This window comes from Pleurodeles waltl, chromosome 8 (genome assembly GCF_031143425.1).
Source record: "Pleurodeles waltl isolate 20211129_DDA chromosome 8, aPleWal1.hap1.20221129, whole genome shotgun sequence".
In the NCBI taxonomy this organism is placed as follows: domain Eukaryota; kingdom Metazoa; phylum Chordata; class Amphibia; order Caudata; family Salamandridae; genus Pleurodeles; species Pleurodeles waltl.
The window spans coordinates 1076635405-1076662815 of NC_090447.1; the positions used below are offsets into that span (position 1 = coordinate 1076635405).

General features: G+C 43.8%; 1 protein-coding gene across 4 annotated transcripts in view; it reads left to right on the forward strand.

Annotated features, from left to right (window-relative positions):
- The window catches only part of DIAPH3 (diaphanous related formin 3), a 1960340-nt gene that overhangs the window by 738062 nt on the left and 1194867 nt on the right, over positions 1-27411 (forward strand). For all 4 annotated transcript variants that reach the window (XM_069205304.1, XM_069205305.1, XM_069205302.1 and 1 more), the window contains exons 12-13: positions 14121-14237; positions 23802-23920. In XM_069205304.1, the coding sequence (XP_069061405.1) occupies positions 14121-14237; positions 23802-23920 (236 nt within the window). The remainder of the gene's footprint in view (positions 1-14120; positions 14238-23801; positions 23921-27411) is intronic.

A 27411-nucleotide genomic window follows, 5' to 3' on the forward strand; every position in this document is an offset into this window, starting at 1 on the left:
TTTCAGTACCCCACGTAGGGTTAATAACTACTGTATAAATTGATAAGGTGAGAGGCCAGAATAGAGGCTATGGCTGTTCATTACCTCCTGCCAGTCAAGGCTGGACTGGTTGTAGTGGGCATGCGGCCTTTCCCCTGGAGGATGGAAGGTTAGGGGGTAGCTTTTGTTGCTGAGGGGCTGGTTTTGTAGCTGTGCAGCAGTTTTAAAAGCACTTCCGAGTTCTTTGTATATCCAACGTTTTTGAGGCAACAATAAATGTGCCAAGATACCTCTGGTGATAAAGGTACATGCTGGAGAGAGATCAGAGTTTTTTCTAGTTGCAGTTTTGACTCATCTATGTCTGCTGCAAAAAACGTGTATTATGCAGTTCTTAGAACAGTCTTTTATGTGCATAGCTTAGTGAGATACTGCTTTTCTCCTAGTGATCATTTTGTTACTGTGCAGTTCATAAATTACACCCGTAATCTAGCAAAGTGAGCTATCAACTGCCATCAAAGAGCTGAAGGCACACTGTATGGTATTGGTTAGAAAGCTATGTTTTACCCAGCCTTTAAATATCCTAATTTTGCTTTTAAAAAAAAGGTTTGTTTCACTAGAAATTACATTTCAGAAATAAATTAGTAAAATCAACCCTAACCACTGTGTCACATTCCGAATCCTGTGTTTATGCTTCCCTAGAAAAAGTACCCTTAAAAATGCCTACCAGTATGGATGATATGTAAATCCTATACCTTGTAGTCCCATTTGTCTTATGTAACCTTTTCTGTACAATGATTTACACATGCATGATTTATTCCCTCTGTGTGTGTGTGTGTGTGTGTGTGTGTGTGTGTGTGTGTGTGTGTGTGTGTGTGATGTAAAGTGCTTCAACGGCCTAGGCTGGTAAGTGTGAGAGAGGTTATGGAGAAATGAGAACCACTGTTAGAGGGTGATGGCCAGGGAATCATTGAAGAGCCTCAACATAGATTGCCGTATCCTGGTGCACTGCAAGGTCATCATTTACTATGCTTTAAAAACTGTATGTTGCTCAAATATGAATTTACCTTGAAAAAACAAAAGACGAGGCGTTTGGCAAAACAGGAACAGTTGGTTTAATCAAACACTATGGCAGGGAGAACAGTTACAGAAATGGGGTCTGAGGACTGTCTCAAAGTAAAGTCTATCTGAGCGGTGTTTTATACATTTTCTCTGGGTATCATAAAACAATTTAAGCTTTCCTTTTTAGATAAAGAATGTGCGCAATTGTCTTGGAGTTGTAAATAAGATCCTTGGTAACAAATGCAGGTGGACCTCCAACTTGCATGGACATGAGGGCCCATGGGTAATGTGTCCAGATGTCCAGCGTGAGGGGCATGTGACCGTTGCTTGTTCTTCTGTATGCTGTGTTCTGATTGGCTGAATGTTTCTAGCACCATCACACAATAATGGACGGAGTGTTGAAACCTTTCAAACACTCACCCCCACTCACAGATCTGGGTTTAATCCATTGTTATTTTGCAGCTGTCTGCAAGACCTTAGTATTTATAATATATAGACATTGGACTTTGGGCCAGCCCCTTCAGCCAGCGCTCTCTGTGTGATCACCCTTCATACCCTGCTTTGAAACATTGTCGATATCTTAGATCATCCCAGTGGAGTACACCTCTCACCATCATGCATTTGGCCATTGCATGCATGATTCGCTTCTTGGGAAGTGGTCCCATTGCATACATGAGGGACTATTTTACACCTGAAACATACTCATTCATGACACAGTCAGTTCTTTATCTCATGAATGAATTCTGTAATGTCGGCCATAAAGAGCAGAGCACAGCACAGGTCAGCAGTTTAGATGCTGGCCAGGAGGACCAGTGGGGACAACAGGAAAGTGCAAAAGTTTAGGGTGTGGCCAGAGAATGATGGCAAGGGTAAACATTTAGGAGGCTAGCTCTTCGTCTTTAAGTTATACCTATGTATTCTGTAGAGAGCAACTTGCCATAAAAAGTCATTTTACTTGGTGTCGTCAGCTCATTGCAGCTCCTTCTGTCGTTCGTACCACCATAGAAGGAAGGATCACACAAATTCCATATCTAAAGCAATCTCTTTTAGTAATTGTTTTTGGCACAGTAGACTTCTTTACAAGCTTTTGTCATGACTCGAGGGGAAGCCAGACTTCAAGATAGCTGCCTAACTGCTTCATCGTGTTTACCCTTCTAGACAACCTGAAACAAAGTGGTGGCCCCATAACTGGCAGGATCCTTGCACCTGCCCTACCCTGGCCTTTTTATCACCCTGGCTAATGGGTCTTTAAGCTCATGCTCCCTTGTCACCCCTGTGCTCTGACTCAGCCGTTCTAGTTCCTGATCTAGCATGCTCTCCTTGTAATTGTGGCTATTGCCAGTCTTGGCTTCTGCTCTGGCCCATCCTCCATGTCACTGTTTTACTGCAGCTGAGCAATGCACGCTCCTGTACAATCCACCCTCTATTGCCATTGCTCATAATAGTCCTGCAGTCTGCTGCACTCTGCTATCCTTGTTAATGTGGCCCATGACTGTCCCAACTTGTGATTCTGCATATAGCCGGGTTACAAGTTTGTGTGTTGAGGTACGAGTTAGCAGCGTCTGCAGCATAGATAGAGTGGGATGCTCTATCTTAGGTACAGTGCTTTCAGGGCAGCTCTCAGTCGGATATATGCAAGAGGGTTTAACGCAGTTGATTTCTGCGCTTGTGGCATTTCCATTGACTCTATGAATTTCCCTTCTATATATAAATCTCCCATTGTCTTTAGTCCTTGTTCTTTGAGAACTGTCACTGCGCCTTTTTCCTGTGTTACCAAAAGGTCAGAATGAAATTGTGGTGGCAGGGCTGGGGCATAGAATGGGAATTTGTTTGCATGAGTTCCCAGCTGCCTCCACGCCATCACCGTGCATTCCACTGTGTTTATTTCATCAGTCTTAAATGACCTGTGATGTGTGAACATTGCCGACAAAGGGATGGGCATCATCTACCTAAATAGGGCATGTATTTTGTTTGCTGTATCCAGTAACAGGCGAAATGTGCCGGGGCGCACAGATATAGAGCGAAGTCTGGATCATTGAATTCGCCTTGGTAACATTAGTGTGTCCCGTTTATTCGGGGCTATTTCCCCGCCCAAGAAAATGTGATGAGATGTGTACCAAGTGTTCTGAAGAATTGCTTGGCAAGTCTGATGGGTATGTTAAGGAACATACATAAAAATTTGGGGAGGATGACCATTTTAATAATAGCCATTCTACCTGCTATTGATAGAGGAAGCTGTGTTCACCTTGTTTATAAGTTCCTCAAGTTTCTAGATAGCTATACCATAGTTTGACCTGATTACTTGATCTGGGACTCCGTGCACTCATAGCCCTAAGTATTTCACAGGATCTTCACTCCATTCTAGTGGAAAATCTAATGCATAGGGCTGAGTTGCAGGAGTAAGTGGAAGGATTGTCAATTTGAACCAATATATACCCAGCCCTGAGTATCTTTCATATCTTATGTATTCCTGTATGATGGGCACCAAGTGGGTCCTCCGCTCCCTCACGTACAGAACCATGTCGTCCGCACAGAGTGATACACCCAGGGGACACTGGGTGAAACGTAGGGCCACCGCCCCATAGCGGTGCCTTATAATACACGCCCGAGACTCCAGCGACAGAGCAAATAGCATTGGTAAGAGTGAGCACCCTTGCCTCATACCCCTGGAGATCTGGAATGGTTCCCAGGTATGTCCACTTATGTTTATCCTCGCTCCTGGGTCAGTATAGAGAAAGTTTATCCATTGTTGAAATGTCTGGGGAAGCCCCATACACTGTAATATTGTAAACAGATAGACCCACTCTATAGAATTAAGCACCTTTGTCGCGTCAAGCTGGACTGCTGCGACATGCATGTCAGGGTTCAGCTGATGTAACAGACTGAAAACTGTGCATACATTGTGTGAGGTGGATCGGTGTGGAATAAAGCCAGCTTGATCTGGCAGTATGTTAGTGAGAAGTGTCTGTAAACACCTAGCTATTATTTTAGCTAATATTTTGGTGTCCTGGTTAATCCAAAATAGCGGTCTGTACGACTCGCAGGCTTATAAGACTTAAGAAGCGTAATCATTAAAGCCTCTCTGAGGGAGGAGGGGGTAGCTTTTTTCATGTGTAAGCCTCCTCATATACATTGGTTAGGTGCTGAGCTAAAATGTTGGCAAATTCTTTGTAGAATCTGCTTGTGATCCCGTCTGCCCATGGGGCCTTTCCATTTGGGAGCAAGCTCACAGCCTCTTTAATCTTCTACTCTGTGAGAAGGGTGGGTCAGATATTCTCTCTGCTCCCCCTGTTAGCCACACAACAGCAATATCTTCAAGATATTAATCTATTTCTGCTACTGTGGCTGTGCTTCGGCTATTATACAGATTCATATAATAGTGTGTAAAGGTAGCTATTGTTTTCTGATATGGTAAAGTAATGCCCACCGTCCTCCGGCTGCACTTAGGAGAACCCAGGGTTCTCTTATTTTGGCTGCCAAATGTTTGCCAGGTCTCCCACCCTCACCGTATGCCCGAGCTACATGCCGCCTTGTGAGATAGTGGAGTTCTTGCTTCTCTGTTTCATTATACTTTATATGGTCACGTATTTTCGCTAATAAATTAGGGCTTGCAGTGTTTTTATATTGAGTCTCAAGCTCTTTTATATCCTGCTCCATTGTTTGTTGCAGAGTGTGTATATCTCAACACTCCAGCCTGTAAATTGATACAGAACCCCTAATGTGGGACTTATATGCCTCCCAAAGGGTAGCTGCGCTGCTCACAGAGCCAGTTTTGTGCTCAAAGTATTCTAGTATGTCTTTACGTACAATATTGCACTGCAATACATGTGGTGACAATGCATGACTATCAAGTGGTGTACGAACAAATCTCTGATACAGCTTCCCTCCCCCATCCACTGTAGCAACCCAATTTTGCTAAAGACATCAATATGCCTTAACATTTCTAAATAACCACTTAGCACCAATAGAACCAATCAAAGCACTTGAAACAATGCTTCAGGTGTGACCACAACTGTTTGGGGTATCCCCTTCTTTGGGCCGCTAGAGGCTCCGTGCTCCTTCATATAGTCGTAGGAAGCTAGTAGCAGTGTCTATTAGACTTATTCTAGCAAGAGACACAGCATGGTAATGAATTCAGATGCCTGTTTTGAAACAAATGATTTTCCCCCTTGCAGACTAGGGGGAGGCTGCAAATGTAACCCATGTAAAATTGCTAATTGCACCTGTGCTATGTCTAGCATATATTGGAGTGTAGTCCCATCTACATATTATCTTATGAGTTCCATATTAAGCAGAATCTTAGTCTTCCCTTCAGCGTAGTAGGCCTCTTGCTCCCCGATTTTATCTGCAGCCTAATCTCCTCGTCGATCATTGATGGTCTTCACAAAGTCCCAGGCTGCCTATGGGGTGGCTATTATTTTGTGTGAGCCCCGGTGCTCAATTTGGAGCACTGCTGGATACACATGACATACTTGATTCTCATTTGAATTAATTTATTTTTCACTGAGGTGAATTCACGCTTTGTGGCTTGCATTGCCATCGTAAAGTCTGGGTAGAATGCCATTGTATTCCCCTAATGATGTATTTTGACTTTCTCTCTTGCCATGGACAATACCGTATCCCGATCTCAGTAGTTTAATAGTCTCGCTTTGATTGGACACAGGGTCGCCCCGGGGGAAGTCGAGCCGTCAATGATCTGTGAGCTTGCCCAACTACCAGGACTCCAGACAGATTCTCAGCGCCAAAGATCTCCCTCAGCAAATTCTCTACAAAGCGGTCCAAAGGGCCTGTTTTGGTTTACTCGGGTATGCCTGTTCTAAGATTATTGCGGTGGGACCTTGCATCGAGATCTTCATTTTTCGCCTAAATTACCTCCAATATTTTTTCCATGTCTTGTTGTTTGGATGTGATTGACTGCAGGTTATCTTCCGTATCGGAGACCCCTTGTTCTACAGCTTGAGAGTCCTACTGTGTGTTTGTAAAGTTTGGCTGCCATGTGATTGACAGGTGTGTTCAGGGAGTCAATTTTGCTGTCAACTGACTGCAAGCTCTGTTGCATTGACATTAGCGTGTTTTCCAAGGAGAGTTTGCGACAGACTGGGACTCTTCCACCAGTTTGTCCTATGAGTCAGGGTGGGCCCTTGCACTCTTAGTTCAGAGGGCAGGCGCTGTTGAATTTTATTTTCCTTCCCCAGTTTGAGTCCGGTGGAAGGTTTAAGTATCTATCAGTGGCTGGTATGTAGACCAGTCTCTGTGCCTTGAGATGAGTGTAGGGTAACAGGCCTTCTGAATTGCCTGGTTGCTGAATATGATTGCTCCTTGGTTCTTCTTCTCTCAAGTCCCCCCTGAGTTGGATTATTAGGGATGAGGGCCGCTATTTTGTTTTGTTATATATTTGTTGGGGACTGAGATCGCCAGAGGTGGGAGTCACCTGCGTCTGTACTTCCACTGTACCCAATGCTTCTATTCCTGCGGTGTCGCTGTTTACACTTCACTTGGGTGTGGGGGGGGGGGGTCGGCTGGCTTGCACTGTGTTCCCCGGGGCTTCCCAACTTCTCCAGGTCCATCCAGGGGTCCGCCATCCCTCGCAGGCTGGCGGGCAGAGGAGGCGGTCGAGCGCTGACTGGGAAAATGGCTCCGCCGGCTGATGCGTAGTGAGCCGGCGGAGCCATTTTCCCAGTCAGCGCTCGACCGCCTCCTCTGCCCGCCTGCACATAAAGCGCCTTTTTTTGGCAGATTCCAACCCCCGCTGTCCTGAAAGCTTCTCCAAATCTGGCACGTTGAAGGGACGAAGTTTGGTGCCCCCAGGGTTCGTCTACATCGCTTTCATCTGCTGCAGCATTTTGCCAGGGGCAGCGCGTGCATCTCCAGCACACAGTCTTCTCCTCCCCCAGTCTGGGCAATGAGGGGTGTCGTCCACGATGCAGGTTTTGGATCCGGAGGCGCACGTACCTAGCATTCGGTCGCAGGCCCTCAATAGTGCAGATTCACTTCTTATGACGGGATCTCACCTCTACTTGGGCGCCATTTTCACTGTATGCCTCCATGGCGGTTTTATCGTTTCTTTCCATCGCAGTGCACCTCAGTGTTTTAGTCCGGGGCTCTGCGACCTGTTGTGCCCTTCTATTATTGTTTCAGCGTATGATGCATGCTTTTCACTCTGATTTTGTCAGATAATGGGCCCTAGCCAGCAGAGCAGCACTAATGTGCGGCCATCTTGCTGTGGGCTCTACTGTGCCTCTGCCACCCTCGCCAAAACTTATGAATCATTGTGAAACTGTTCCTCACCACTAACTTGTGGGAAAGAGACCGGAACAATTTAATAAATATGTTGACAGCCTTCTTAATTTTATGCATCAGCAAGGAAGCTCCTTTAAAATGATTGAGCCTGTGCAACTATACAATTTTGTGACCAAACAATATGTGAATAACTATATAAAGGCAAATCTACTAGATGCCTTGGAACATGGATCGAAACTATGTAAAGAACTGATGCAGCAGAGATTTGTATTGACAGAGTAAAAGCTGTTTAACATAATCACTAGAGGTAAATTTCCACGCTTTAATTGCCATGGTAAGAGTTGCGTCCAACCAGCCACTGCAAAGCAGGTTACAAAAAAGCAACTTTCACAATCACATAGAAATGGATGTAGAAAAAAGGGGTGAATTTATCAAGGATATTCTGTTGCATGATCTTCTTCCAACAAACACATTATTTGATGAAGATGCTGCAACCAAACCAGTAAAGCATGAACTCATACAAGAGCGAAAAAAACTTTCACCTGAAGATTTTCAGTTAAAAAAGGTGTCCTCATTGAAAACTGCTGTTGTGGACTGTGACACAATTGCGAATGGTCAAGATTTAATCTGTGCAAAACTTCAGCGAGGTAGTTCCGACTGTTATACAGATATTCAAGTGAATGTGCTCTTTGTTAGAACTTTCCATTGTGTTTGACAGTTATCTTGAACTATCTGCCAAAGAATGTGAGAGAATCAGACGAATGTGTACAAGTGGAACAATTGACCTTGCCTGTAACAATAATTCAACACCTATACCTGTGAAACTTTGGTCATCAACATCGAACAAGATGAACTTGGAGATGTTAACTTGCTGATACATTGCTGACGCTTCAGTGAACACTGAATTTCCAATTATTGCAAGTGGAATGATTGTCAATGAGGAGTTGGTGCCTGCAGAGTAAGATTCTAAAGGAAGGGGGCACATTGTTCAAGAACTTATCTAAATTGGAGGAAGAGGACCTTTGTGTTGTGCCACGTGTTAAGTGGGCTGTTTGAAATGGTTCCATCCGAGTCATTGTACTGTCAAATGGCACAGATGTTATTACTGTGCTATGTAGATTTGTTACAATGTTCATAAGCCAATGACTGTCAAAGTTATGAATACGTTATGAAACAGGCGAGAAAAGACACTTAATTCCGCTTCATATTCTGTACAAGAAACTTGACCCAGAGGTGCTCAGTGTTCTTATCAAGTTACATATTCTTACGGGTGATGGCACTATGAGCAAAAGTGGAACAAAGCTTGGAGCTTTAACTGATGAACCTGTGAAGTTTCTAAAATGATTTGTTGAGCAGAAGAAGAATGTGACTTTAAAGATGTAGAAAAATACCTTGTATGTGTTTATGGACAACGAGTTCTGTCACACATTTGATGATCTTCTGTACAGTGAGTTCAAGAGACCTTCCACTGATATCATATTCTGTGCCTTGACACATTAAGAGTGTTCTACTTGATAATAAGATGTGTAAATTTTTTGGGTCATGCATATGTAGAGAAAGATCCATGTGAATTTTGTTGTGAAGATATTAATATTAATAGGCTGCTAAAACCTACAAAATTTCTAAAGCCTTTACCCACATTACTTACACGTACATGTAAAACCTGTGCTAAAAAATGTCTCTATCGATATGTTCTTCTCAAATGTTCAACATTCAGCAAATGGAGCACGGGCAATTGCCAAAACAAAGTGAGGTATGAAAATGTGTCTATAACAGGAGTGTTAAACATTTATTTTTTTTGTATTCAGATCATAAACATTGTTTGATGTATACATAAAAGGATTAAAAAACATTATTATTTGTTTTACTTCTATATATTGTAGTCGAGTTTTTGTCAGAAATAAAGAAGTGACGCAATTCGAATATGTTTATAAGTGAATAAAATACGGTCGGGAGTACAGCACAGTTCTGTAATTGACGCCACACTCAACTCATCTTTTACAAACAGCGTTGTTTTATAGTTTTGGTGGACGACTAAGTAACACCTCCTTTGTAACATTCACAATTAACAAAGACCGTAATTATTTTGTAGCTATCTGACTGCTTGTTACAAAAGTACAGCTATAACAGATATAATACACATATATCTCTTCTTACATACACAATGTCCTTCGATCCTACCCTTTGAACTCTGTCAATATGTCCTTCCTACACGTCTGCCAGGCTTTGAAGTTTTACGGTCTGTCTCCCACTCCCTGCCAGCCTTGAAGCACAAACATCTAGTGCCATCTCTCCTTTTCAGCCTGTCATGATTTACCCCTTCTCTTATCCCTGGTATCAGAAAGTGGCTCAGACTCTCCCCTGTGTATATGTTCTTCTAAACTATCTGTGGTATGCGAGGGCGGACTGTGACTGCCTTTACCCTGCACCTGGCCTCTCTCCTCATTCTCCTTTCTGTCCCTGCATCCCCACTTGACCATAGTACCCAAACTGTACTTCTTTCATATAATATACACTAATGCACATTTGTTTTCTAAGTCGTGTGTTGACCTGAGTAGGCCCTCTGTCGTTTTCTTGAGGCCTATTACAATATGTCTCAAGTCCTTTCTTCCTCTGTTATAGCTGCCATTTTGGAAACTAGTGGAAGGGTGGCTCCCAGGAGTTATTTTCTGTCTGTATAAGACTACTTGACCCTGAAAACCTATGTTTTGACACCAAAATGAAGTATATAGGTCTCTTGGTTCCTGAAATATTACATCATCCCTGCAACACATTTGCCATTTTTAGGGGCAAGCGCAAAGTGCTCCGTCCCTCTTCTAATCTCTCTTTAGGGGGATTTTAACCACACCCATGTTATGTCAGTCATTTTCATTGGTTTGTGGGCTTGCCTTTTAAAATCCGCTTGTTTTCATTTGTGAAAGGCATGCATACGTCATGCCTTTTCCGGTGTTTAGCCCTCCTCGAGCGCACTGGTAAATTACTGTAAACATACGAGGCTCCATATTTTACTTATGGTTTCTGGACTACTTTTTCTCTTTATTTCGCAGTGCGATCGCACTGTGTTTTTTTAAAATTTATTTAATGTGGCAAGGAAAGTCTGGTTAGGAGTTTACAACTCTAATAGCTCTAACTCGTCGAAATGCGAGACCCGTTGCATTGCAAATGCTTGTTAAAAATGTCGTCCTCAGAAAAGCGGACTGGATCAGCAATGTCTACCCAAGCTAAATTAATTCACCAGTGATTCAAAAACTCAAATCAAAAATGAAAATCTCTGGATAGCAATTTTTTATGGACGTATATCAGGGGCCAGGATTATAATGTGTGTTCAAGCAAAAGGAGTGGACAGGGCAAGCGATGCGTTTTCCCTTCCTTTTCTTGCCACGTACCTGTCTGTGTTCTAAGCTGCTTGGTGCTGAATTCCCTCGGTTTGAACTGTATTTCGGACTGTACGTCTACTATTTGGCTCGTTTCGCTCACTCCACATGACAGGGGTGAAGGCGAAGTGGTTTTGGCAGTGCACCTCACCTTCGAACCGTTGACATTTGCACGCTTGCCTGTTCACCAGGGACGCCTGTCGACAGCCTCAGGCTGCCCAGCTTAAGCTTCTTGATATCTTAGTGGTAGCAAGCAGCCACAGGGCAGTACTACAGCTCTCAAATGATCAGTATACCATAAGCATTGGTTAAAAGGAGATTGTGGCAAATAAATTGACTGTTTGTTGTGGTTGTCTGAATTTCCAACGTGCTTGTGAGATGTTCTGCAATATCCTTATGTAAGAAGAAATGTGTACATCTGTGAAATCGTTAAAGATATAAATATCGTGTCTGTAATTGTTTAATATATTTTGTTTTAACCGATTTGAATAATATTAAAAACATTGTAGTTTTTGAAATAATTGTTTCTAACATATGAGTAAGTGTTAATATTAATAGTATTTTGGCTACCCAAATTAGCACCGTAATGCCCACACTAGAAGAAGGATGGCTTGTGCTCAATGGAATCGGGTGATTTCTAGTGCTGGCCTGTCTGTTGCAGTGCAAGAAGCGCATTGCAGTTTCCTCGAAATCTACTTGTCTTCTCATAACATTGGCAAGTAGATGGCAAGGATTTTCATGATTGTAAGAAGGTTAAGTCTGTGTATTTGAGAACCTAAAATGTATACCTATGTAAATGTAACCTGAAATTTTTAGATACTTTTTTAAATTTAATTGACCATTGTCTCTGGATTTGACATTTATGTGCAATTGTAGAAATGATCATTGTTATTTATTCAGCGGTAAATTGCCGGAAATGGAAATAAAAAGAAAAACATACTTACAAATACAAAGCTAAAAGTGATAAATGTAATCTGTTATTAAACAGTGATATCAAAAGTAGCTAGATAGCACGTTCAGGCTATAGTCCATATCTCTTCCTGAGAATCGGGAAGTATCCAGAAAGAAAGAACAGTATGACAGACAAGCACAGGGGCAAGTTTTTTCCAGGACGTACATCGTGCTTTGATTGATGGCATTATCTCAGTTCTATTTCCATATTAGAAACAATGGCAAAATGTAATATCAACAACCTAAGAAATCAACTCTCTTCCTAGTGGTCGATATTATCAGGACTACTCAAATATTAAAACAGATAACAATAGAGGCAAAAATGTAAACGATCACACTGAGGACACATACCTCTTCTTACCACCCAGGGGGCATATTAAAAACATTAATGGCCCCATACAAATCTGCAGTGAGCCAAGGTGTTGCAAAAATGTAAAAGCTAATTAGTGTTGTTTAAAATTAGCTTCTTATAAAATTGAGAGTAAAAACGATTCCACGAGCATCCATACAATGGGCAAAAAAGTATAAGTTTGGAGGCGTTTTAAGAGAGACAATTAAGAAAGCACTGAAAACCAAGTTCCCTATTTTGGAAATGCCACCAAGAAATGAATAGTATTGAAATGGAACCTGGTCAAGTAAAATCTGTACTCTGTATTCAAAATATTATGTCTATAAAACTCTGGACCTGTGAAAGATGTAATAAGAGTAAAGTTTACTATACACTGCAAAGCTTGGAAGTCCCTAAAGCGTGTTTGGGTCACCAATTACAAAATAGACTTTTACTCAAGCTTTTAGAGTCTGCTTTTCTGCTATCTGGAGTAGTTAAACTATTAACAATCGATTTTACACGTGCGAATCAGGGGACAGCTAGGCATTATACAATGAAAGACAACGTAATAGAATTTCCCTGGGGAAGCTTGCCTCTGGCGAATCCCAAATCCTTAGCCATAGCAAGAGCAGTTGTGGAGACTGGGCCGTACTCTGCGCCACAAGGCCACTCTGGCACAGAGCGCCATAGGTTCTGCTGCCCTCTGTAGGCGTGGTAGTAGTTCTGTCCACTCACCAAGCTGCTCTGCAGATATGTGGTGCGTTGACTCTAGGCTGGCTCCTATGCCTTTCTGTGCCCGCTTCCTAGGGCAGACTTAAACCTAGAGTTGAAATGTCCTCACTTTCCAGTCACCAAATAGCTGTCCTGCTGACTGATTCTATATAACAATATCACCGTATCAGAGCAATGACTGCAGAGTATTGGCACAAAACCCTCTCGATGCATTTATGTGTTAATTTCAGGGCATTTGAGAGACTTCCAAATCTGTCTTCCATACCTTAAAAGCTAACTTTTATTCTACTGAACCTGGACAGCGTATGTGCAGAAGGAGCTCTCGGGATTCCAGGTAGTTTGTGTTTCTGCCGTACACATAGGAATTCTCCTGGAAGCATTCCAAGTGTTGGTGAGAATGTCTGTTTCTGATCCTGTCAGGCCTATCAAAAGCAAATACAGCCAGCCTGCTAGTATATTCCACTAGCTGAAATACAAGCCTGTAGCACTGCTGTTTTTTTCTAATTTCAGTCGAAATGTCTTGATGATACTAAAAACGGTGTCTGCAGCTGCGAGTCTGTATTTTCTTGGTTGCAAATTTGAAGTATATCGTCTATTTACTGAAAAATCCCATTCTAATTCTTAGCCACTTAGATGAAATTGAAAGATGCTGGTTAGTCCACCCCACTAGGCCATATTGTGTTCGCCTGAAATTTGCAAAAAAAAGAAAACGCTATTAAAAATAAAAACTCAAGACTGAAAAGGCATTTAACCGACCATTGAGCCATTCAAGTTGGTTGCAGAATTAAGAGTCCCTCTTTGTCTTCCTGTTTCGCTTTCATTGGAATTATCGTATTTTTAAAGGTGTAATTGCAATCTAAATTTTATAAACTAGGACCAATATCAGTCCTCATCCGAATGCCCCCACAGCACTATGCTCTTAACTTTCTTACCCTTATCCCAGACCTGCTCAATTCAGCTTGTCTTCACTCAGTAAGTGTGTAGCACAATCCTGACGACAAATGTGTCAGAGTCTCCAACTGATTGTTGCTACCTCCAGACCCTCATGTCATGTCATCTTGGCCTGTCTTTAGTAGCATACAACTTATAGCTTTCTAATTTAGGGCAAAACAAAAGAAAATGGTACATCATAAATCGCAGGCTGAGCGCTAAACAGTCTATAACATTGATGGACCCCTTGCTGTTGGTTTGTTACAATATAATGGTCCTTTACCCTGAAGCCATCTTGGGCGTGGGGAGGGGAGGGTCTCTCCAGGTGGCTTTATCATGTAGGCACCTGATGGCCAAACTCCGATTTTTATTTTTTTATTTTTTAAAACAGTTTAGTGTGTGAATACTGTTTTTTAGCTCATTCACAAGCAACTATGTTAAGTCAGCATGATAAGTAATATGTATTTTCTTTTTCATTGTAAAATTGTGTATTGAAGTCTTTGTGTGTTGCTCCTTAACATCCTCACTGAGGCCAGTGACGTTTTTAACATGGTATGGAACATGGTAAAAGACACAGGAGCCGAAGGATATTTTCTTTCAATACTCCAGCACCTTATGTTGATCAGGAATGATTATTTTGTGAGGTAAGTTTTGTAATTGTATATTCTTTTTTTTATTCTGATGCCTGTGGTGTTTTGAATTAACAATTGTATATTTCTTTTCTTTCCGTGTCAAAAGGGGTATCTATACTACGGGGTGCAGAGGCGTGGAACATTGCGTATTTAAGTAATAGATTTTCAGTTGATATGCCATAAGTGTGACTATATACATAGATTATAGATAGTAAATTGAAACCTAGAACATAGTCGAAAGTTAAAGTTCTGGGTTGTTCAGTGCATTCGTGTGAAGGGTTGCACATTGCATGAACTGTGAGTTAGTATGGGAGAGTGAGAGGGAGCGGATGAAGAATCATTTGTCTAGATGGTGGTATTGTCTGAACAGATGGGTCTTGTTCCTTCTGCAGCTGCTGAAGGTATGCAGAATCTTCTTCTGGGGAACGCTTGTTATTTCCGTATTCTCTTCCTTGTTCCAGTTACGTTTTTGCATTTTGCACTTTGCAAATTGCTTCTTCTGTTTTCATTTTGGTCGCTGTTTCAAACACTAAGTGTTGCGCTGAGGTTTGGAGCCTCTGCGCTTGCTGCTACCCTTTCTAACTCCCTTGGACCAGAGGAGCACCTATTGCAAGGGCATAAAATGGGGTGCACTGTGATTATACTAGTTGGTAGTGTTATGTCCACACAGTGTTTTGTAAACCTTCTCTACTAGGAACACTGTTAATGTGAGCTAATTGTAATCATTCATTGGTCGTCATGCTCACCCATTTATGCTTGAGCAGTACTGGGGAGAATTTAGGTCAAAATGTACATCAACAAAGGATGTTAATCATGTTGTCATAAGTAATCTGGATTCCACTATCGATCACTAATATTTCTGGAATACCTTAATCTCTTTTCCCTCTTTTGGGAAATCAGTGAGGGATTCGGTTGTGATTTAGTTGACAATTTTGACACCCATTTTGAGTTATAATACACTATGGCCAGGATATATTTGACAGGAATATTTGCTTTTTTGATTTATCCTACATTATGTAAAGCAAGGTTAACACACAGTTTACTCTGAATCTCTTCCGGGGACAGTGTAGGTTTGCCCACTTCTCGGACCTCTGATGTTATTAGTGCAGTTAAAACAATCTTTAACCTGACCTATCTTTTCCGTGGATTTTGCTTACGTTCACATAAGGACCATGTCATTCAGTTCTTCATCTTCACCCATTTGTTGACGTTTGGCAAATGTTAAATGTGAAAGGCACCCAGCAACTTTATATCTTAAACCTGCAAAATATTCTATGGTAAAGGTGTATTTTTTTAATCCTAACCACCACCTTAAATTTCTATTTGAAGACCTTTCAGTCTCTTTGTGGTAAAAGTATGGGGCAGAGGCCTGTGGTCTGTGTGCGCCAACAGCGGTGTGCCTAAAAGGAAAAAAACAAAAATATTTAATGGCCCAGTAACAATCTCAAGCTCCACAACCAAAAACATCATTCTGCTCCCATCACTTGCCTGGAGACAAATGCCACTATGCATTTCTCGTTATGTACAACTTGTGATAAAATAGCATTGTTGGGACCCTGTGGTTGGCCTGCTATAACTGTGCAATTGTATTAGACAAATAGGGTCAAATCGCATTGCGTGGCAGAACTATCACTGATGTTATAAGTGGAAAAAAATGTGGTTCTGGTAACTTTGAAAATGGTTGGGTGAAAAAAATATTACTTAACTAATCGCAAGTAAGCAAAATTAGCAAGCCTGAACTCCTTTGGGAAATTTTGGGAGACCTGCCCTCAACAAAAAGGAAAAATATTGATCATAAATTGGGTAACTGTCCCAAAGGGCACCTATTAATGTACAGGTGACAGCCAGTGCACACCACTGACCAAGTTGTGGAACTAATCCCGATAGGCGGAGAAATCATAAAACATCACATTTGCACTTGGTAGGGTCTCTGAAATCCCAGCGTGTGCGCCCAGCTCTGCATAAATCTCTGTCCACTATCCCTGTGCCAGTAAGGGACGTTCCCAAATTATGTGCGCAATGTTGCTGTCTGCTGCCTTGAATCTCCAACAGGAGGGATCCCTGGAGATGACAGCCTTCTGTAACCTGTGTCAGGACCAGTGCCATTTGTGTAAGACCTTGAAATAAGCTAATTTTAAACTGGCCTCCCACAAATATTTAACATGTTGCGTAAGGTGGTCAGAACAGTCTTTGGTTGTGTAGTCCATGGAAAGTTGTACATGCCACCATTGTTTGAGCTGGTTCCTTATCAGGATGGAGAAGATCAAGTTAATTAGAATTCCACACACATGCTTCTCTCCAAGCCATTTGTGATATCGTAGTAGGACCTCAACCTGGTCTTGACTTTCTTGATGTACACACCATTCAAATCTATGCACAGTTGCTCCTTAAGACTATCAATATTAAAATTGGTTTTGCTCGTTGCCATTACGTCAGTGCACTTCCTTAACGAATTGCAGACCATGTTAACTCATCTTCCGTACACCACCTTTTTCCCCTCGTACGTTGCTGAGGAGCGAACTTACTTTCTGAAAGTCATGACACTATTACATTTTGGCCAAATCAGTCACATTATTGGCTTTCTCTGTGCCTTCTTATCCTGCAAAAGAGGAAGAGAGGCTCTACCGCCTTGACGTCTAGAGTATTTTTCCTTGAATCATGTGAACATTGGTTAGATTATCAGATCTTTATTGGGTTTTCAAGGGTAAAGAACTGTAAGGTGATGCATAAGAGTACCTTGTCAAGATGGATAGACCTTTGTATGAAAATCTGGTACGCACTGGCCAAGAAGTAATCCCCGGAAAGCCTAAGGGCTCACTCCACCCAAGGCTTGCAAGGAGGGCTTTGCTAGACAAGTTGCGGAAGCGCTCCGGCCTCGACAGGTAGGTCAGGTGGTAGGCACACTTTTCCCCTGTCTGTCTTAAAGTACTTTTTGATAAAAGCCGACTCCACGGACCCTTCATCTTAAGGAGGTGATCTCTTGGTATCTAGTCAGAAGGCGAGGAATCTGCAGTTAAAACATTCATCTGAATAAGTTACTTAACTTCCATAATGCTCTTTCTGGTAGAGACTGTTTCTGGTTGCACATTCCTCAGTGCCGGCGCTTGTCAGTATGTAGAAAGTTCCCAAGTTAGAGATCAGGGCACTGTCACGAACAATTGATCTACATCTGTGTCTGAAGGAACATAAAGAGAAAAACTGATTTCATCTCACAAGTGTAGAGCTTATGTGCAGCTCTGCAGTGTCACTTCCAGGGCAGTGCATTCGCATGGTGCCACATGCCTTTGTGCTGGAGCACTGCTGCGAAGCTTTCTGGATCTAGTTTGGCACTTGGGAAATATTTAAAAGATTAGCTATCCGCAGTTAGAATATCCACTAGAAGCACTGTTTTTCAAGGTGAATAATCACTTTCATAATGCTTAAATAATAAACAGCATTTAAATAGCACACACTACCTGGATCAATTGTTGCTGCCCTATCACACCTGCTTAACTAAATCAGTAGGCCTTCGGTTTTCTTTGAAGAGTGTAAGTGTGGAGAAGAGCCAAATATAGAGGGGGCTTGTGTTCCACATGGAGGAAACGTGTACTGAGCAAGCTCTGATGCATTGAGTGGACAGGCAGAGCGTGGAGATCTCAAGAAAAGCATTATTTTGTCATTTTAAATTGAGGCATCTCAGATAGTGTTGCAATCTGGAACTAAGGTATTGAGAGGCCTGATAAGTGAGACACATAAAAGTTAGACACACTACCTTTTAATTTTTTTTTTTGTTTTTTTTTAATAAAATATTTTTATCAGCATTTTCATACATGGTATTTGAGCAGACGGATGTTACATAAAATGTTTGCGAAATATATAAAAAGGTGAGTGGCAACCAGTCAAAGGAGCTTGACATAAAGAAAGATGAGTAAGATACAGCAAATCATAAATCATAACAAAAGGCCACTTAGCCACTCCGCCCAGTAAGTGGTCAGGTTAGATGCAGCAACCCAAATAACAAGCGACCAAATTTAGACTGCCAGGGCTTCTGGCTCTTGTTTAGTTAGCATGAGCACCCTTTGGACTCATAAATCCCTGTTTCTGTGACAGTTCACCTTTTAATTCCCTGAAATCAACTCTCTAGCAGTCTCGGGGTGGGGTGGGTGGCCATGCCCCCAGTGTTGGTTAGTGTCTGGCTGAGCTAACACTAATCTCAAAAGTAAAGACATTTTACATGTCAAATATTGTTCAGATCTTTAAAATTATAAATACCTGACTATGGGAGAGGCACTTTGGCCAGACTAACACCTCCCACACTGCCCCAGCGACACCCTCCCACAAAGTAAGAATGACTAGACTGCTTCAGATCACGTGAAAAAAAATCTCCCTGTGGTATGTTACCTTGGAGACAGACTGGTGACTCATTCCTTCCCTGCCACCAAAGCCTCTTTCAGGTATGATAAACTCTATAGAGTGAGTTGAAGTGGATCACTTTGGAAACCAGATGAATTAACAACTTCTCTAGGCTACATTGAAGCATCCCCTTCATTCTCCTTCGGTAAGAACCCCCACATCTACTACCTGGAATGCCTGTAAGGTCTGGACACAGAGTTGGGTGTGCTAATGAATTTCAGAACATTTGTCAGAGAACCATGGGGCAAGCAGGGGTTACTAAGCCCAGCCACAGATGTTGTAGCCTTTTAGTCCTTACATCCCAGGACCTGACCTACTTGAGTCTTGAGCAATTGGGCCAAGTACTACACTCTTCAGCACTTTACTCCTAGTAAAAGCGTGGGTCGAGCAGTCAAAGGCTGTTCGGGGGAGGGAGGTGTAAGGTATAAACAGGCATGAGGCTCAAAATACAGTAAGTTCAATAACCGATTGTTTAGTCAGAAACTGTTTTTGTGATAAAAGTAGTATTTAATATAAACACACAATACTTAAAAAAAAAAAAACAATAAATAGTATTGTAATTCTGGATGGTATACCAGAATCTTTCCCTACTTGTAGGGTTGGTTTTCCCCATTCTATGATGGGGTGACATTCAGATGCGGCCCACACTAGTCACATACGACAGAGCGCGAGTTTGCCCCTTTAAGAGTCAACTTCAGCAGAGCTGAGGGTTTAGTTCATGTAGATTTCCGGCGGCCTACAACAGTGTTACTCAACTTGGTGGCAGCTGGTGAGTGCAGGAGGACTGGGATGAATCTTCGTGGTCTCCGACCCCTTAATGCTGGAGGACTGCAACCTCTTGTTGGTCTTTTCCAAATGCTGCATCAGGCCACCACAGTCTCTCCTCCATGGCTCCCTTGGTTCCCATGTGGCTGATTCACCAGCTGGGATCCTCTTGAAATGATGTTCCAGGACAATGGCCTTTGTTATATGTGGGTTACTAACTTTACACAGCAAGTGAAACTTCCTTAACTTCATAGTGGCCCCCACCTGACATATCAGAGTTGCCGACTTCCACAAGTCGATTGGCCTTCACTCTTGTAACAGTCCCAACTGGACTGGACTTCTCACACTTTGCTCACCAGGATGCACTTAACAGGATCCCCACTGGACCTTGCTCCCTCCAGGCACTCTCTTCCTCCGCTGTCTTAGCAGGCAGAAAGCTGGTGCTCCTGGCTGAGGGAAAGGGGTCTTGACTTCCTGGGTGACCGTCTCTTTAGCAGAAGGGAGACTAGAAGACCTTGGCCCCAAGTCCTGGTTACAACATCTAAAAGTCTTGGTGATCTACTTTCCATAGAGGTGAGCAACACTGTTTAGCAACTTTTGGGACTCGCACTCCCAACTTTATAGCCCATATCCAGCCACGGATGTGATTTAGTGTCTGGTCCCTTGATATTCGCGTTGCGGGTTTCGACCCATTTGAAGTTCCCTCTCTTCTGTCCTCTCCTTTTTCAAGGAGACAGTCTGCCACATCAGAAGCATCTGCAATTCCAATCTACCCAACACAGGCCAAGAGAGTAACCTGGGATCACATCTGCCTGCCAGCTTCCAATGAAATATGCTTCACCTAGTTTCAAAGGCCTAAGCCTCAGTGACCAGTAACTCTTTCTTGAATAAAATAAACTTTTCATGTGCGCAGAGGGAGCTCTGCTCCCCTTTTGCAAGTGTGTGTTCCCACACCAGCCCTCGGGCAATCCAAACCTCCTGTCTGAGGGATTGCAGTCCTCGCCTCAAACTAGCTTTCTAGGCCCTGGGTTTCCAAAATGAAGCCCACAGGCCTCCATGTCATAAACCATCCACAGGCACATAATATCCCAGCACGCACACAAAGTGTCACCCACTGCACAGTACTACATACAGGCATCATGAATGTCAAGAGTGAGTTCAGTACACAGTTGAGGTGTTTACATGTGAGGGGCACTAGGCACAAATCCGGTGACACAGGTAACCAGGCCTGTCCAAACTACTAATTCCTGTAAGCAATAAAACTGGTATGCTGCCTCCTCTACACTTGTGGCACTTAACTCTTGGCAAGGGCTGTAGTCCCCACCACTTTGAAGATAGTTCTTGGGGCATTCTTCCCGGTCTAACAAAACTGCATTAGCATAAGATAAGCTTCGGTCATGGTGCACATATGTGACCCGTGTTTGCCCAAGACCAAAATCTGTACCTGTGATCCAGGTATCCATGCAGCTGAGACACTCAGGGCAGGGATGCACGTACCTCACCATGCAGGGGACATTTGCATCCTAACCATGATATATGAGAAATCATCTTATCCCATTTTGAGCTTATCGTGAGTTTTTGCCGTTAGTGGACTGAATTCAACACACCCATGTTGGCCATAAAGATAGTGGTACATGGTGTGTCTTGACTGCAAGTGCCTAAAAATATGGGCTTCATAGAGTTCAAACTCATGTCGTAGGTCTGCAAAGGGCTTTGAGTTTTGTGTACTGTATCTTTGACACTGAGATGCAGATAATGTATAGAAAACCCTTAAATTATTGTAACTTACTGAAGCAGTGTCTCCAACTCTCAAAGTTTTTTTCCCCGTCAACCTACGACCGCAATGAGTAGCTGAAAGGGGATTGGGTGTTTTCCGCCCTAAAATGAGTAATAGATTAACCTTCTCCATAACTCAACTCAACTCTTATTCTATATGCCAGATCTAATTAGGAGCCAAACAGACACTTAGTAACAACCAGCAGATGCAAGGTATCTCATTAGGTCATGCATTTCCTGAACCCCCAATCATTAGACATTTGACCAGAGAGACCTGAGGTTTCCTATCTCCCAAAGGAAGCCTCTGAGAGGCACCACCACCCAGGATAAAAAAGGTACATATGTGAAAAGGGTAGCTCTGAAGTAAAGTAACACTGGAATGACTGAAAATCTTTTTTAGATCTCACATGTGGCAGTGCATACACTGAGTGCTCTCTCGCTTGCAAGAGTTAATTTATGCAACAAAAGGCTTGGAGCCCGCCCATTGCTTACCATTAGATGGCTTCATTTTCACACATACTTTGTGCCTCTTAATTGAGCAGTGCATGCTGGTTTCACGTACTCTTCTTTCCACTGAAGAATGGACAAGGTACAGATAGCTTCATCCTAATTAGGGTCCTTCCGCTAATTGTGCTGTGATTGAGGTACTATTTTGTGTTAATTCTTTTTTAAATTATTTTCTTCTTCCCATTGTGTTGCTTTGTCTCTACTACTACCACTCCACCCCATTTGCCCCCTCTGTTGCTTCTTCCTTCCCACCCCATGCTTTCCCATGGTCTGTGTTGCCTCCTCCCTCCTGTTGTCTGTGTTGCTTCAAATGTCTGTGTTGCCTCCTCCCACCCACCCTCCCGTTGTCTGTGTTGCCTCCTCCCACCCACCCTCCCGTTGTCTGTGTTGCCTCCTCCCACCCACCCTCCCGTTGTCTGTGTTGCCTCCTCCCACCCACCCTCCCGTTGTCTGTGTTGCCTCCTCCCACCCGCCCTCCCGTTGTCTGTGTTGCCTCCTCCCACCCGCCCTCCCGTTGTCTGTGTTGCCTCCTCCCACCCGCCCTCCCGTTGTCTGTGTTGCCTCCTCCCTCCCGCCCTCCCGTTGTCTGTTGCCTCCTCCCTCCCGCCCTCCCGTTGTCTGTGTTGCCTCCTCCCTCCCGCCCTCCCGTTGTCTGTGTTGCCTCCTCCCTCCCGCCCTCCCGTTGTCTGTGCCCGCCCTCCCGTTGCCTGTGCCCGCCCTCCCACCCGCCCTCCCGTTGCCTGTGCCCACCCTCCCACCCGCCCTCCCGTTGCCTGTGCCCACCCTCCCACCCGCCCATTGTCCAGGTTGCCTTCCCCCACCCACCCTCCCACCCGCCCATTGTCCAGGTTGCCTTCCCCCACCCACCCACCCTCCCACCCGCCCATTGTCCAGGTTGCCTTCCCCCACCCACCCACCCACCCTCCCACCCTCCCACCCACCCAGGTTGCCTTCCCCCACCCACCCTCCCACCCGCCCAGGTTGCCTTCCCCCGCCCACCCTCCCACCCGCCCAGGTTGCCTTCCCCCACCCACCCTCCCACCCGCCCAGGTTGCCTTCCCCCACCCACCCTCCCACCCGCCCAGGTTGCCTTCCCCCACCCATTCTCCCACCCACCCATTGTCCAGGTTGCCTTCCCCCACCCATTCTCCCACCCGCCCATTGTCCAGGTTGCCTTCCCCTACCCTCCCTCCCTCCCATTGTCCAGGTTGCCTTCCCCCACCCTCCCTCCCTCCCATTGTCCAGGTTGCCTTCCCCACCCAGCCACCCTCCCTCCCATTGTCCAGGTTGCCTTCCCCACCCAGCCACCCTCCCTCCCACTGTCCAGGTTGCCTTCCCCACCCACCCGCCCACCCACTGTCCAGGTTGCCTTCCCCACCCACCCGCCCACCCACTGTCCAGGTTGCCTTCCCCACCCACCCGCCCACCCACTGTCCAGGTTGCCTTCCCCACCCACCCGCCCACCCACTGTCCAGGTTGCCTTCTCCACCCACCCACCCACTGTCCAGGTTGCCTTCTCCACCCATCCACCCACCCACCCTCCCACTGTCCAGGTTGCCTTCTCCACCCATCCACCCACCCACCCTCCCACTGTCCAGGTTGCCTTCTCCACCCATCCACCCACCCACCCTCCCACAGTCCAGGTTGCCTTCTCCACCCATCCACCCACCCACCCTCCCACAGTCCAGGTTGCCTTCTCCACCCACCCACCCTCCCACAGTCCAGGTTGCCTTCTCCTCCCACCCACCCTCCCACTGTCCAGGTTGCCTTCTCCACCCACCCACCCACCCTCCCACAGTCCAGGTTGCCTCCAGTATCTTTGTGAAGAACACAGTTTTTTAATCAACACTCAAAATAATACTGCCTGGTCTTGCATGTTTCTTTATTCTACTTCCATAGCATGTGCTTGTTGCCATATGGTGACTATGAGTAGAATCTGGAGGCAGCAGCATTTGTACTGCTACTTTTACTGGGTTCCTTGAAGATAACACAAGATATCCCTGAGATATTGGGTTACGGGGAGTGGGGGTAACTCCTGTGTTCAACATTCGTGAAGGTAAAAAATGTGGCATGAAAACTAGTTTTTGTCCTTCCGTGTGCGCAAAAATGTTAATTACATTCTCATTTCTTCTTAAGGCCGCAGTATTTCAAAATCATTGAAGAATGCGTGTCCCAAATAGTGTTGCATCGAAGTGGAATTGATCCAGACTTCTCATATCGGAAAAGGTTGGATGTCGATTTCAGTCACCTGCTTGGTGAGTGTGGTGTAGGTGCTCGGAAACTGCTCACTGTGCATGATTTATATTCTCTTATAGTATGAGACATTATGGGCCCTCACATTTAGCGCTGTGTTAAATGAAAAAACAGCCGTGTTTACTTAAATCTTTTCATAGCTGTTATAGACTTATTCAGATAATGCCCTGGGAAAGTGTTTTCCCAATTCAGAGTTGTGATGGGAGGTTTAAAGATGTATATTTGTCAAATACCTAGAGGGTGACAGGTGGGAACAATGGAGGTTATCATTACCGATTCATTACCGATTCATTGCAAAAACTGCATGTGTCAAAATAAATCAGATTATTGAATATTTAGGTAGAATGACAACTGGGTAGGGTCCCAGGACCAGATGTAGCAAGCCGTTTGCATGTCGCAAACTGCGAAAATCGCAGTTTGCGCCATGCAAACGGCCTCCTGTGATGCACATTCACAAATTGCGAGTCAGTACTGACTCGCAATTTGTGAATGCGACTCGCAAAGTTCCCTTCCTATTTGCGACTCGCATCGCAATTCAGAATTGCTTTGTGACCGCGACTGCGTTCGCAGAGCAACTCGCAGTTACCACCAGTGTCACACTGGTGGTAACTCATTCGCAAAAGGGAAGGGGTCCCCATGGGACCCCTTCCCCTTTGTGAATGTCAACAAAATTATTTTTTCAGAGCAGGCACTGGTCCTATGGACCACTGCCTACTCTGAAAAAAACGAAAGCAAATGGTTTCGGTATTTTTTTCATTTTGCAACTCGTTTTCCTTTAAGGAAAACGGGCTGCAAAATGAAAAAAAAAAACTGCTTTATTTAAAAAGCAGTCACAGACATGGAGGTCTGCTGACTTCAGCAGGCCACCATCCCTGGGAGTGCAGGGACTCGCTATGGGGTCGAAAAATGCGACCCACCTCATGAATATTGATGAGGTGGGTCTTTGCGACCCCATAGCGAGTCGCAGAAGGTGTCTGAGACACCATTCTGCATATGCTTTTGCGATTCTGAAATTGCGAGTCGCGTCGACTCACAATTTCAGGATCGCAAAAGCATATCTTGCTACATCTGGCAGCCAGTCACCCTTTTCTCTTTGGTTACAGCAGACCACATTTTGCAGAAGGTACTTTAATATTATGCCATTTCAAGTCAGAGCCTCATTTCAGATTGCTGCGTCTTCCTGCAGATGTTTCCTTTCATCTTAGGAGCACACCTAACAGATACCAGCCACAGAGCTGCGAGCATTGCTCCAGGAAGTCAAATCATGACCCCCATAAGACACCGCCTGTGCTGGTGACATTGGCCTTATTTTTTGTGCATACAGAGTACAGAATTATAGGCTCTCCTGTGTGTTTTCGCTCCATATGTTTTCGCTCTTACACACTTTTTTTTTATATATTATCTACAATTCATTGATCCATTGGTGCTTACATATAGTGTGCTGCTCTCGTTCTATGACTAAACTCTGAAAGCGAGCCCAAAATGATGCTCTCTACTTTTGTTACTTTGGGTTTTATCATACCGCGCTTCCGCTTGTTGGGCACTAGTTTCCCATCATTGTTCCACTAGTTTAAGATAAGTACTGCTCCCTTGTGGTGTCTTGAGGGGGAGGTAGGAGTGGAGTATGTTGTATTAATCTCAACTCTGAGCTGTGCTGCACTAGTTCAGTCAGGAACGGAGCTCATAATCGATAGGATCAAGCACCAGACTTGGAGAAAGCTCAGTGACTTTTCTCTCCTTTGATATTAGAGGAATCTATACTTTAAGTTGTGGGTAGGAGCTACCTTCTAACTAAAAGGACAAGAGTCAACCCCAGTAGAAAGACGTTTGAGCTGACATCCTCTAGGGTATGACCCGTACAAGAATTCCTTGCAAACAAGTTGCCTAAAATTTAACTGAATACCTATACTTTGCAAGGGGACTGAGGCCCTGCAGTAGACATCCAGGACTACGAGTGCAGTGTACATTACCGTGATGCACAGCTGTCACTCTGACTTTGTTGATGCACTTATCTCTTTTCTTTCTTGGAAAAACACAAAGGTTTTCCCTTTTCACTGTTTCAACCACTTGATCCGTCTTGCAAATTTTTATAGTTCCAGTGTTATTGAATATAGAAAAGGGAATGAACCATTACCTCAAATTGCAGGTGTTATGGGAACCAGTAGTTCAGGTGGGCGTGGACACGATCAATAGTTCACAAAACAAAGCCCCCTACTACCTGTTCTACCTTATTTCCAGCACGATCCTTTTTGTTACTTGGTTTGTTAGACTAGTTGTAGCATTAATTAGCCTCTTGTTAAACTGGAGACCCAGAGTCTTTGTGACCCTATTACTGGACACTGGAACTTTCATATAGGATTAGTTTTCTTAACAATCAAAACTGTCATCCCATTCACTTTTGCGTGGTTGTCCCTTGGTGTAGTCTAAATCCCTTGTGTGTTTTGTATCTTTTCATATGCATTCTCAGCTGCCTAGGTGCAAAGCCCTATAGCTTCACCTCCCTTACACATAGGATAATATAGAAACTAGAAACGCAGGAACAGTCTAGTAACATTTACCACCCATTGTGCACACACCTTTGTGAAAGAACTGAAAGAGGAAAGTTTTCCAGGACAGTCAAGAACTTGCAAGCAGATGTCATTACGATAAAGTTGACCATAGAAGCATTTTGCCCAGAGACTATTATACTCAAAAGAAAAGACCCCGGAAAGTGCTAGAACCTCATTGTAAAGTCTCTCACCAGGTTATAAAGCTCTCTTTAATTTACAAGAAGAACACTAACATTGTTTCCCTAGAATTGCTTCGGGAAATGGCTCCAGCCGTCAAATGGAAATCCCCAACTTCTCTTGGGATAGAGGCATGAAAGTCACAAATGTATACATTTGTGCAAACAGAAGATGATGCCAACAGGCATATTAGATACAAGACTGGGAGACCCAGTACTGAAATGTGGTGGGACTCCATCTTACTGGTTCTTGCACCTAAATCTGATTATATGCTGCTGTAAGATATGTTAGGTCAAATTCATACATCCAAAATGCATTATGTGGTCTTTTGGACTCACCATTATCATATATTATTGGCCGAAATCATGGACAAATGGATTCTCAGCCAAGAAAGTTAGACTATTGTGATGTGATTTGTGAATTAGTCTCCCCAAACACTTGTATGTGTTTTAGTGATTACATTCTTATTAAAGTTGATGATACATGTTGTTCTTCCTGTTGGCCTTCTTCACACAATGCAGTTCTAAGCTAGCTAAAATTCAGGGAAGCGCTGTTCTGGATTTAAGTCAAAGTAACTTATATTGATAACCTATGAAACAACATTTTACTTTTAAAACTCGGAGTAACAATAGAGCCTACTGTAAGCGAGGCCCTTTAGTTCTGCTGTAAAAAAAAAAATTACACAGCACACTTGACGAGTCCCGAGGTCAGTAGATTCCCATGTACTATCTCCTACAAGTAATTGCTGTGCTTGTAGGAGATAGTGC